Here is a 13,134-nt window from a genome sequence, read left to right on the forward strand (position 1 = left end):
AACCTCATTGTGCTGAGTGTTTTGATATGTCACATGTCCATGTTGTGCAAATTTTTGATTTTGCTTGTTTTGGGGGCGGGGCTACACATGACGTCACGTGACATGACCAGAATACCCGTGGGGCAGTTCCCCTCATTGTGCTGAGTGTTTTGATATGTCACATGTCCATGTTGTGCAAATTTTTGATTTCGCTTGTTTTGGGGTGGGGCTACACGTGACGTCACGTGACGTGACCAGAATACCCTTGGGGCAGTTCCCCTCAATGTGCTGAGTGTTTTGATATGTCACATGTCCATGTTGTGCAAATTTTTGATTTCGCTTGTTTTGGGGTGGGGCTACACGTGACGTCACGTGACGTGACCAGAATACCCTTGGGGCAGTTCCCCTCAATGTGCTGAGTGTTTTGATATGTCACATGTCCATGTTGTGCAAATTTTTGATTTCGCTTGTTTTGGGGGCGGGGCTACACGTGACCTCACGTGACGTCACGTGACGTGACCAGAATAGCCGTGGGGCAGTTCCCCTCAATGTGCTGAGTGTTTTGATATGTCACATGTCCATGTTGTGCAAATTTTTGATTTCTCTTGTTTTGGGGGCGGGGCTACACGTGACGTCACGTGACGTGACCAGAATACCCATTGGGCAGTTCCCCTCAATGTGCTGAGTGTTTTGATATGTCACATGTCCATCTTGTGCAAATTTTTGATTTCGCTTGTTTTGGGGGCGGGGCTACACGTGACGTCACGTGACGTTACCAGAATACCCATGGGGCAGTTCCCCTCATTGTGCTGAGTGTTTTGATATGTCACATGTCCTTGTTGTGCAAATTTTCAATTTTCACGTGATGTCACGTGACCTCACGTGACGTGACGTGACCAGAATACCCGTGGGGCAGTTCCCCTCATTGTGCTGAATGTTTTGATATGTCACATGTCCATGTTGTGCAAATTTTTAATTTCGCTTGTTTTGGGGGCGGGGCTAAACGTGATGTCACGTGACGTCACCAGAATACCCGGTGGGGTGCCAATACTTTTGGCAAAAAAGGCTACTGAGGGTTTGGACATTTCATGTCAATACTGCAGTCATTATGGGATTCTACTTATTATACTGCATAGAATAGTACATGCAATTCTTAATGTTGGATGTATTGTGTGTGTGAGAGCTTAGAGGACTTTTCGGAATTCCCTATTCAAGTCTATGGGATGTTCGATCGTCGACTACGGGAAAACCGAAAAAATTCCATCGGAACTCCGAAATAAAAATTTGGTCCGGAGTAAGGTCCTAAAGAACCTGTCCGAGTTCGGTGTAAATCGCTCGAAAACTTGCCAAGTTATAAACCTCAAAAGTTTATAATGGAAGTCTATGGGGAAAAAGGCCACTTTGAGCTTCCGAACGCGGAATGCCGGAATTCCGATCGCTTAGAAAAATAGAAGCAACAAACTTCAGACCAGGGTCTACAACATATCCGAATTTGGTGCATGTGGCTCGAACGCCCTGGGCCACATTTTTTTAAATAAATTTTTGTCTAATAATAATAATAATAATAATAATAATAATAATAATAATAATAATAATAATAATAATAATAAGCTTATAACGGAAATCAGAATGTTGGCTTCTACAAAGCCAACATAATTCAACAATTGGTCTATATCTATCTCTTGAAATAACAAAGAAACAGGCCACAGCTGGCCATGAAACTGTCTGATGTCTGTAATTCCTAAATGATTAATGCAACTGTTTTCAATTCCAGTCCCTTGAATTGAAGCAGAAAGTGTCACTTTTTGCTTCTTTGTAAATGCATTGTGGTTTTATAGAGAGGCAAAATGATGAAATGTGTCCAAATACTTATGGGAAGAGACAAAATAAAAATTGAGAAACCACGAAACACAACAGAAACACAACAGAAATCAACTAAAAAGGCTTGGTACATAAGGCAGAAATACACCACAGTGTTACCTCACAATGAATCAAATAAACATAAGGGCATAAATACACAGACTAATCAAGGGAAAACAGGAGAGAGTTATCATGAGACATTAAATGGACAAACATGGATACAAGATAAGGGTCAGAGACCAAATTTAAACCAAAACAAAACACAAATGGATGTCAACAAACACACAAAACCCTGGAGGTAGTTTATTATAAAATTAAATCATGTGCTTATCAGTTGTTATAAACAGAAGTAGAGAAACAGTGCCACAATTATATGAGCAGGCATTTTCTTTTATCCATTTTCCATTTGAGCATTTTCATTTTAACTTTAAGAGGACAGGGTGTGCTCTCTGTATCCATTCTTCAATTGAAAATGATCAATCATTCAAACATGCTGGGAAACTCAAGCTACCACTGTCTGTTACAGCCATGCAAGAATTTGATACATATTTTCCTTGCAAAGTTCCAAGGCAAAAAATGCTATTCCTATTCCATCAAGAATGGCTTAAGGTTCATTTTTAGTTCTTAAATATACTATCAGAAAATACCTGTTATATTAGTGCTAATATCTTCATTACTATTATAAAAAAAAAAGAAAATATTATGTATGTAAGAAGGAGTGTCTGATTTTTTAAGAGCGATTGAAGCAAACCTTGTCACCAAAGTCAATCTTGGTGAAGTTGAGGGTCTGCAGGTGTACACTGGATGAGCGGATGGATGGAGCAATACTCTCTGTTAGCAATTTCTCCAGATACTGACCAATAAATGGCCATGCCTGATGGATTACCTGCAGAAAGAGAGAGAGAGACAGACAGACAGACAGAACCCCTCAGTATTATACTGTATATATATATATATATATATATATATATATATATATATATATATATATATATATATATATATATATATATTACACTAATGTGATTTTGAAAAATTCAGTTGCCAATTACATATTTCATTTCACTTAAATTTTATTTGTAAAACACTATTAACAAGGGGCACTGTCACAAGGCACTTTTACAGAAAAATAAAACTTCATAATAAAAATGATGAAGTTTATAATTATTTATATTTATCCATAATGAGCAAGCCAGAGGTAAGGGTGGCAAGAAAAAAACTTCCTGAGACAATATGAGGAAAAGACATTGAAATGAACCAGACTCAATAGGGAACCCATCCTCATCGGGTGACACAGTGTCATACGTCTATTTCCCAAATGCAACCTCTGGATATGAGGCAACCTCTGGATATGAGTGTGATGATCAGCATTGTATGTAATAATACAAATTATGTAATTGTACATTACATTGGGCAATTCTGTAACCAGGTGCTTTTGAGCAAATTATTTATTCAACAATTGTTATAACATAGTTTTCTTCCTGCTACAGAAATTTCATTGACATTAGTGAAGTGATGGTAAAAACCTGACCCAAATTCTGGATTGACCAAACCACAATAGTTTAACTAAATCAAAAACAGAGACAGGGGGAAAAAAACACGAGAACTACGAACATGCCATGGCAAAAATAAACAGGTTAGATAAACCAACACAAGCAAAGAAAAGACAAGGAAACTAAAACAATTAAATGCAAAAAAAAGTAACAGAATATCTTTTAAAATCAAAAATGTTTGTTCATGGCCTTGAATAATAAGACATTTATTGCTTTTATGAGACATTTATAAGTAGTGAACAGAACATAGGTTAGAATACTCATGGGGTGTGGTAGGGGAGTGAGCCTGGAGCAACTATTTGACAAACTCAAAAATATTTTTGCCAATAAATTTCGGATCAAGTTACACACTGCTTTTAGATTTGACTACATATAAGCTATTGTCTTTAAACACAGTCCAGGCTTCTGTCCAGTTGAACTGCATGTCCTCCCTGTCTCTTTTTTCATATAATGCTAATTTGGAAAATCGGGCAGTAGTAGGTTTTGAAATCTACAACTTAAAAATATGTTGCGCAAAACACATGTATGCCAGGAAGTGGTTATGTGCCTGGCTGTGTGCCTGTCTGTATGTGCCTGTGTGTGTGTGTGTGTGTGTGTGTGTGTGTGTGTGTGTGTGTGTGTGTGTGTGTGTGTGTGTGTGTGTGCAGCAAAAATGGCATTTATAGAACTAGCTGCACTAAATGAAGCTGTACATCTGTCAAAAAAAAAAGACTGTGAGAGGGTATGAGTCATAGAGGCTCGCTTCTGCCATGGTGGGAGGGCTAGAGGTGGGGCATAAGTTCTGTGGTTTTTTGTAACTGCTGAAAACAGCTAAAGGCAGTAAACACAAACCTGAATAAAGTAACATACCTTATTTAGCCATTCAACCTTCTCAACATCTGGGAAATTGACCTGTGGGATATAGCAAAACAACGGTTGTGAATACAACGGTAATATGTCATACTGCTTTAGCTGCAACAGAATGGATGTGAGAAAGGAAGTGGTTGTAGCAAAAACACTTTTTTTTTACATAGACAAACCCAAAATATTCCTTACGTATAACAAAAACATGAGAATTTCATAGAAACACATGCAGGGACGTTTGCGAATGGACAACATGAACTATCAAACCAGGATCAATAAAAACTGGAGATGGGGGCTGGGGCACCAAAACAGTAACAGATAGTGAGAGGCAGTAAGCAGTGAGGCCGTTTGCTCAGAACAAAGGTAATTATAGGGTAAACATGAACGCATTACCAAAACACAGTTTAATGACAATTTGACAAAAATGTATTACCATAATAAAGGTTGTGATATATAAAATATTAGCGAAAAAAGTTATATTAAATAGTCAAAAGTACCATATTATTTATTATTATTATTATTATTATTATTATTATTATTATTATTATTATTACTATATTAGTAATACTTTAGATCAGAAAGAGCATAAACTTATTGTGTTAATGGCTTTCCTTTTACTCCAAAATGCATTAAGTTGTGTTACAAGGTCTGTCCGAGACGCAGAAATGTCTCGCGATACTTTTCTTCAGTTTGCTTTTATTTGTTCGGCTTTATTTAAGTTTCTCACCCAAGCTGGTAGGTCTTTCTGGCTGCTGTACACGCTACTGGATGATTCACTCTTTTCGTTCAATAGCTGTATGGCGGACCTCAGCCTCGCCTCTTTGACAGCCCGAGTGTGTTTCCATCCCGAGTAGAGGGCGAGTCCAAACACCACCAGACTGCTGCTCACTCGGTAATATCCAGCCAAGTAAACGGGCAACAAAGCTGTGAGGCATTTCCCAAAAGTCCATAGAATGCCAACGGCATCAATTCCCTTATCTGTAGGGACCGGGTTCTGGTTCTCGCTGCATTCGCTTGGCTTGTCCTTTGATAACAAGCTCGTCCCTGTATCATTATCTGACATACTTGCACAATTTTTAAATAGTTACTTTAGATTTCATACAGGGAGAAATGCAGTAAAACAATTTAGCGCTTAAATTCTGCATCCGCTCTGGTTCGGGCTCTGGCTTTAATTTAGCTGCGATGTTCGTGTCCGAGGAAAAACAGCGTCGCAGTGCGGATCTTACGGAGTCGTGACTCAGCTGGAAAAAATGTGGATTTTTTTCCCCTCCTCACTCGGAAATGGAGCCTGAAATGCGCTCGTGGAAACTGTTCGTGTCCCTCTATGCCCTCCTCTGGTCTCAAGGCAGAAGCAGAAGCAGAACTTTGGAAACGCCCAAAAAAATGTGTGTGTGTGTGTGTGTGTGTGTGTGTGTGTGTGTGTGTGTGTGTGTGTGTGTGTGTGTGTGTGTGTGTGTGTGTGTGTGTGTGTACACAAATGTATCGAGTAACTGGTACTGTTACCATAAATGATGGTATAATTGAGCTACTAATTGCCTAGTAATCTTTGTCGATGTAAGTCATAGAAGGACCTTGGTGTAACAGAGCTGGCTAACAGATAACACATTAGCACACTTATACAAGAAGGTGAGAATATGTTCTCACCATATAGGCTTTCGCTCATGACTGTCACTTGGGAAAAATTTCCCACATTCTCTATTTACCACTAATTGAGACTTGCTTAGGACTCATTTTTATGTGGCTTAATTGACGTGTGTTTAAATACAATCAGTATGGCAGTGTAGGTCAAAGTAGTTCAGTAGTAGTATGCTTCAACAAACGCGTATAAACATGTAGCTCCACCTACTGAACGGCACGTGTAACTGCATGTATATTGCACGGGCCAAACTGTCCTGAGCCATCAGAGAAGCAAAGTGCGCACATGCCCAGACATTCCAACTGTGCAGGGCATACAGGTGCTCACAAACAAGACAAGACAAGACAGCTTCACCTGCCTGTAATATTGATGCCTACCAGATGCTTCTATGCTTTGTTTGAGGTGCAGAACAACGCAGCGGTAAGGAAGACCATCCCTCCCCCCAACAATCAGGTACTCTGTCTATCCACTGCTGATGTGAAGAGAACTCTATGTAGAGTTAATCCATGAAAGGCTGCTGGACTAGACAAAATTCCAGGCTGGGTCCTTAGGGAACGTGCAGAACAGCTAGGGGATGTCTTCACTGACATCTTATACATTTACCTGAGCAGTGCTGTTGTTCCCACATGCCTCAAGACAACCATTATCGTCCCCATGCCAAAGAATTCTACAGTGTCCTGCCTCAAGGACTGACATCCCATCACACTCCCTCACCCACAATACACACACATGCACACTCAACTGTATGGACTGCATTGACCTACACCAAATACGCACTCTTCCACTATACATCCATGTATACAGTACCACCCGTAGCAAACTGTTCACATGCTGTTTTTGCATTGTGTCTTGCACAATACATTACAATACCTCTTGTGATGCTACTATATTAAGTGTTAATTCCAGTATTTCTGCACATGTAATATAGAATATACGGTATGTAAACTGGTTGGCGCTGCTTTTGTGTATTGTCTTTTTTGTAATGTCTTGTATTGCTTGTTTGCACTGTCTTTTGTCTTGCACTGTTTGCACTAGGTTGCACAGATGCACTTTATGTGGCTAGGACTAACTTACTTAAGTCCTTAGCTCTTTCTTTGTTTTATGTAGCACCATGGTCCTGGAGAAACTTTGTTTCATTTCACTGTGTATGGCTATATATGGTTGAAATGACAATAAAAGCTTCTTGACTTGACTTCTCTTGATAATCAGATATTCCGGACATCCCTACCTCCTTTAGAGAATCAGAAAATCCCATTTGAAGAAGAAGAAACCTTTATTATTGAATTTAATTCAGTTTATTTGTATAACACTTTTAACAACTCACACTGTCTCAAAGCAGCTTTACATAAGTATGGAAACAGAATAAAAATGTCAAAGTATAAAGTTTAAAATGAAGTTACTATATGTCTCAAAAAACTACCCCTAATGAGGCAACGTTGTCAAGGAAACACTCACTGAGATGAGATGAAGAAACTTTGAGAGGAGCTAGGCTCAGAAGGGAATCCATCCTCATTTGGGTGACACTGGACAGTAAATAATGTAAATGTATTATTTACATTTACATTATTTACTGTCCAGGGTCACCCTTTCTACGGCAGTTTGTAGCCTTTAGTTTTGTAGTAATTAAGCCACCAAGAAGTATAGAAGAACTAATGGGACTAATGTCTAAGTTCACCACAGACAACATTAATTCTTTCTTGCTAGAGAAAATAGATTAAATTAGATTAGACATAAGGGCTTCCTGAGACATAAAGCATCCAACCACTCACAGACCTGAGCTACTTGCGAAGGTGATAAGGCATCCAAACCTCCCAGTTCACTTAACACTCTATGACCATGAACCCTCCAGATCTGCTTCTTTATATAAGAAAAGCTATTAAAATAAGATAAACTTTTGGATGAACTTTATTGATCCCACATTGGTGAAATTCACTTATCACAGCAGCTCACAGAAAGTTAAAGTTTAGGTATTAAATACTTAAAATAGGAAGAAAGAAAAGTTTAATATAACACAATATTTAAAAAAAAAATACATAAAATGTAAATGTATTATTGCACAATAACATCATGTTATAAAGTCTGACAGCAAAGTATACGAATGACCTGCGGTAGCACCCGTTCTTACACTGGGGTGTAGCAGACTGCTGCTGAAAAAGCTGCACAGGGTCTTCACAGTCCCGTACAGGGGTAAGAGGTGAAATTGTCCTCAAAATACAGCTTTGTGATATGACACCACATAGTCCACCAGAACAAATATGAAGATCCAGGCTAGGATTTCCCTGCTGCTTTTCTGTACCAGTACCTGGGTGACATGAATTCTCTGGTTGGAATGTCCTGGCTCACTTGGTATAACTGGTCTTAAATAATAGAAACAGAGGAAAGCTTGGCACAATCCAAGCTTAGACCCCTCAATCACTCTAACCATGGAAGTGAGGGCATAGTTATAAATGGAAGGCAGAGCCTTCAGAAGTCTTTGGAAGTCCGAAGGACTCTTCTCTGTTGCAGTGAACTGTAGCTGGGATAAAAGATAGACAGATGAGAGCCAGAGAGCAGCCCTGCCCCAAGCACAGGCAGAAGACCAGTAGTGGATCCTGGTGCACACTCACCACCGTAAACTTATTAACTTCTGGCGGTCATATACATGAAAACCGCTGTCTTTGATGTCCATGTACTAGGAACAGTCGGGCTAAAAATCTGAAACAGCACCATATTGTATCCGGAGTGGCGGCTGCGTGCAACTGCTGCACTGCCATTTTGGATTCATGGTGGTATTTCCGGTGACAGGTGTGTCCTCCTTTTTCTCCTTCTCTTCCCCTCTCTCACTCTTATTCTTCTTCTTCCCCTGTCTCTCTCCACCCTCCCCATCCCTGTGCTACAGAAAATAGGGGCCAATTCCCCAAAGACCAGTTTCCCAAACCCAGCCAAACATTGTGCTCTCCTTTCTGCATACTTCAATTATTAAAGATATATTATTTTTATTATTATTATAGTTATATTGAGTGATGCAAGACTCTCAAACTCAGAAAGAGGCAATACAGTTGTTAATAAGCAAAGAGCTGCCATTTAAGACAAGACACTAAACCATCTCATGGCCTGTTTCTATTGACAAGGTATTCATATCAATGTTTGCAGATTATGTGCTGCATGTCGCAAATTGGCTGGCCACCTCAAAAGCACCATTCCACACATGACCTGTCACAATTGGTCTCAAATAATAAAAAAACAAAAGAAAGCCTAGCAATCCCCAAGCTTGGAACCCACAATCACTGCCACTAATGGCAATCAACTGCCACAAATGTAAAAGCAAGTATCTGAGGAAGAGGGGACATGGTCAAATGCTGGTTTGTGAATGGAGGGTGGGTCCAGCACCAGCCCTGGCAGCCATGCTCTACATTGCGCTCGGTAAGATGGGACGATTCCAAGATCAACCTGTATCAGAATGACAGGAAGAAAAAAGGATGGAGAAGGCTTGGAACAGCTCATGATCCAAAGCATATAATGTCATCTGTAAAACGTGGTGAAGGCAGTGTGATGGCATGGGCATTCATAGTTTCCAGTGGTACTGGGTCACTGGTCATTATCGATGATGTGACAGAAGACAGAAATATATAGAGATATACTGTCAGCCCAGATTTAGCCAAATGTAGCAAAGATTATTGGACGGCACTTCACGGCACAGATGCACAATGATCCAAAACACACTGCAAAAGCAATAAAGGACTTTTTCAAGGAAAATAAGTGGAATATTCATCAATGGCCAGGTCAATCACCTGATCTCAACCCAATTGAGTATGCATTTCACTTGGTAAAGTCAAAACGAAAGTCATAAAGACCCATTAACAAACAATAACTGAAGACAGCTGCAGTTAGAGCCTGGCAAAGCATCAGAAATGAGGAAACCCAGTCTTTGGTAATATCAGTAATCCAGGTCACAGTTCATAAGATTTGTACTTTATATTTTTGTTCAACTCCTTGAATTAAAACTGAAAGTCTGCTCTTCAAAGTAATCCTGATTGTTTCATTTTAGTATACAGAGCCAAAAACTTTTCTAATGTCCAAATACATAGGGACCAAACAATAAAATTGTCTCAACACTGTGCGTATCAACACCAAGTCAGATTGTAGATGATCTTTAGCTACCTACTAGATAAGATCCATTCCCACATGGACAAACCTGGCAGTACTGTCTGTCATGTTTTTTGATTTTCATATGACTTTAACAACCTGAAACTTTTTTCCTTGATGAAAAACTTAGGGTGAAGCAGGTTGACACCACCACAACCTCCTAGATTAGTGTTGCTCAACATTTTTGGAGTACTAGACCCCCATCATGTCTCAAACCAGCCTTATGGACCCCCTACCCCTGCTCTCACCTGCAATCCCCTGTTTTCTATTTTCTATTTTTTTTTCTGGTTTTAGTAATAGTAATAATTTCTATATACAATAAAAATAAAATATATTTATAATTATTTTCTGTACACCCTGCAAATATCACGGTTGAGAAACACTGTCCTAGACAAGTGACTGATGAAAAGCAAGACCCATGTTTGTGTGTTTGAGGAATTGAGTGCTAGACAATGTGGTGAGCAAAACAGGAGCACAAGGAACAGTTGTATTTCCTTTCTTTTTTTTGAAAGGAATACAGTACATGGGGTTGGAGCATTAATACAAGAGCTGTTAACAGACTAGACAAATTAACAACGAATGCTTCTTACTTCATTGGGGCATCAAAAAAGAGTTCTAAAATAAAAACTGACTGATGCAGCTTTGAAAAGTGAAGTGTGTAATGAGTCATACTATATTAGGTATTTGATTAAACAAGGTGAAAATTGTCGAGTAATCCAGCCACCTCAGAGAAGAAATTGGTGTTGTCTGCTGGTGATGGCATAAATGATACTGTACTTTCTGCCAGATGGGTGAGAGTGATCGACCGTAATACTGGTGGCTTTTTTGATGAGTGGATGCAGAGATGATGTTGTGTACAGAGACACCATTTTTTTAGTACTCACAAATTGCTGTAGGGTCTTGCTGTAAGACTCTGTAACATTCCCAGTACCACACAATGAGACAGGTGATCAGGTTGCTTTCTTTCATCCCCATGTAGAACATCGTGCTGATAGAGGTGTGCTAACTCTGCTGGAAGTAGAGGCACTGCTGGGTCTTCTTGCCTAGGCAGGAGGAATTCAGGAGAGGAACCTATCATGTGCACACCCAGAATGTTTGAGCTTTCTGCTGTATCAATAATATTTCTGTAGTTGGCAGTGGCAAATGGTCTACTCAGGTCCTCCAGAACTCATTTCTGTACTCCTCATTGTTGCTAATAATGCCTACAACAATAATAATGCCTGTCATCAGCAAACATGACATGAACTGTATTTTTCAGCACAGACATGAGTCAAGAAAAGTCCTGGAGAGTGCTGCTTTTCAGTATGGTGGTGATGGAGGTACAGTTGCCAATACTCAGGCACTGGGGTCTTGCAGTCAAATAGTAAAAATCAATTTGCAGAGGGAGGCATTTAGCATTGTTAGAATCTTCTGTGGGGTTATCGTGTTCAATGCTAAACATAATTTTATGAAACAGAATCTTTATCTTTATCTTAATCTATCATTCTTCAAACAGGTCAGAGAAAGTGGATGGTTCAGATATGGCATTCAGTTTAGCAGTTGTGAGAGTAGGCATACTAAAATGGGTCAAGTGGGTTGGGAAGACTGCTCTACAGAATATGTGTTTCATGACTAGCTGCTCAAAGCACTTCACAAAGATAGGTATAGGCACAACTGTTCAGTAGTGACTTTGGCAGGACAATTCCTTGAGCATCTGGCCAGGTATTTTGTCAGCACCTGCAGGTTTTCATGGGTTATCTCTGGACAGAGACAATCTGGTTTCTAAAGTGTTTGTACCACATGTTATAAAATGACATTCTATAATGTAAAATTCTAGAATTTTGGCAGCACTGAATTCAAATTCACATGGTTAAAATTCCATGCAACAGTGAAATGTCCTTGCTGCACTCTCTTTAAGTTACTGATAGCCCTGTAGAGTTTGTGCCTTTACTAACTTACATAGCACTTTCATTAGCACCAGGTGGAATGTGTACTGTAACAATAAGCATGGTGGTAAACTGGGCAGATAGTATTCTGTCAGTCAGGCAAACTCTGCTTGAGACAAAAACAGTATTTCTGCACCATTTGCCACAATTCTTACCAGACACTGTTGTTATCATGTCAGCTGTTCTGTTGTGCACCACAGGAGATCCCATGAAGCTCTTTTCATGTGTTGCTGTGTTTCATGTTTTTTTAAGAACCTAAATATCATTACTAATTTGAGAGTTTGTTAAGGAATAAGAATATATTGTATTGTATGAATTTGTAAAGTAAAAAAAATAAATAAATAACAACATACACATGGCATAACAACCTTGAGGTGTCACTGTTTTGAAGGGGGGCACGGTGGCTTAGTGGTTAGCACATTTGCCTCACACCTCCAGGGTTGTGGAGGGTTGCTTGTTTTATTTAATAAATCGCTTTTTTTGCTATCCTTCATTTGGGTCTTGTATCCACAAAGACACCCTGGTTCCCTGACACTACAGTACTTGATTTTATGGCTTATGTTGACGACCATTTTTGTTTCTCCTACAAAAAAAATATCAGTTTCCACATCTGTTTTTCCCACATTATTTTTTATGGCTAACTACAACGTAAAAGATACATGGGGCCATGTTTCATCAAAAAAGATAGAAAGTGTTTTCAGAAGTGTCATCTAAAATTCCAAGTTTTTCCCTTTATACTACTGTATCTTTCTACCTATCCACAGGGCTCTCAAGTTTTGAAGACAGGCAAGCGTGACATCTAACCCCCCCCAATAAACAAACAAACAAACAAACAAATAAATAAATAATCGGAGAGTTGTTGTGTTTGGTAATGATTAGTGACCACATTTTAACCAAAAACAAAGTACAGTGATACCTCGAGATACAAGTGCATTGACAATACAAATTTTCTGAGATACGAGCTGTGATTCGACCAAATTTTTGCCTTGAGATACGAACAAATTTTATGAGATACCATGTATCTCGAGGTATAACTGTATTTGTTTAATTTACATTTATTAATTTGTGTGTGTGTGTGTGTGAGAGAGAGAGAGAGAGAGAGAGAGAGAGAGAGACAGACAGAGAGATTATGACTGGTGGTGTTTATTGTAAGTGTTTGTTGCCTTTTTGGACTATTTTATCATTTGTAATGTTGCTCTCATTTAAAACACTC

General features: G+C 39.2%; 1 protein-coding gene across 1 annotated transcript in view; it reads right to left on the reverse strand.

The window, feature by feature from the left end:
• esyt1b (extended synaptotagmin-like protein 1b) overlaps nucleotides 1-5,590 on the reverse strand; it is a 49,623-nt gene extending 44,033 nt beyond the window's left edge. The window contains exons 1-3 of the mRNA XM_027147142.2: nucleotides 4,963-5,590; nucleotides 4,242-4,283; nucleotides 2,591-2,725 (exon numbers count right to left, since the gene is read on the reverse strand). Coding sequence (XP_027002943.2) covers nucleotides 2,591-2,725; nucleotides 4,242-4,283; nucleotides 4,963-5,298 — 513 coding nt within the window. The 5' untranslated portion in view covers nucleotides 5,299-5,590. The remainder of the gene's footprint in view (nucleotides 1-2,590; nucleotides 2,726-4,241; nucleotides 4,284-4,962) is intronic.
• Nucleotides 5,591-13,134: the final 7,544 nt, after the last annotated feature.

Source organism: Tachysurus fulvidraco, chromosome 5, assembly GCF_022655615.1.
Source record: "Tachysurus fulvidraco isolate hzauxx_2018 chromosome 5, HZAU_PFXX_2.0, whole genome shotgun sequence".
Taxonomy (NCBI): Eukaryota; Metazoa; Chordata; class Actinopteri; order Siluriformes; family Bagridae; genus Tachysurus; species Tachysurus fulvidraco.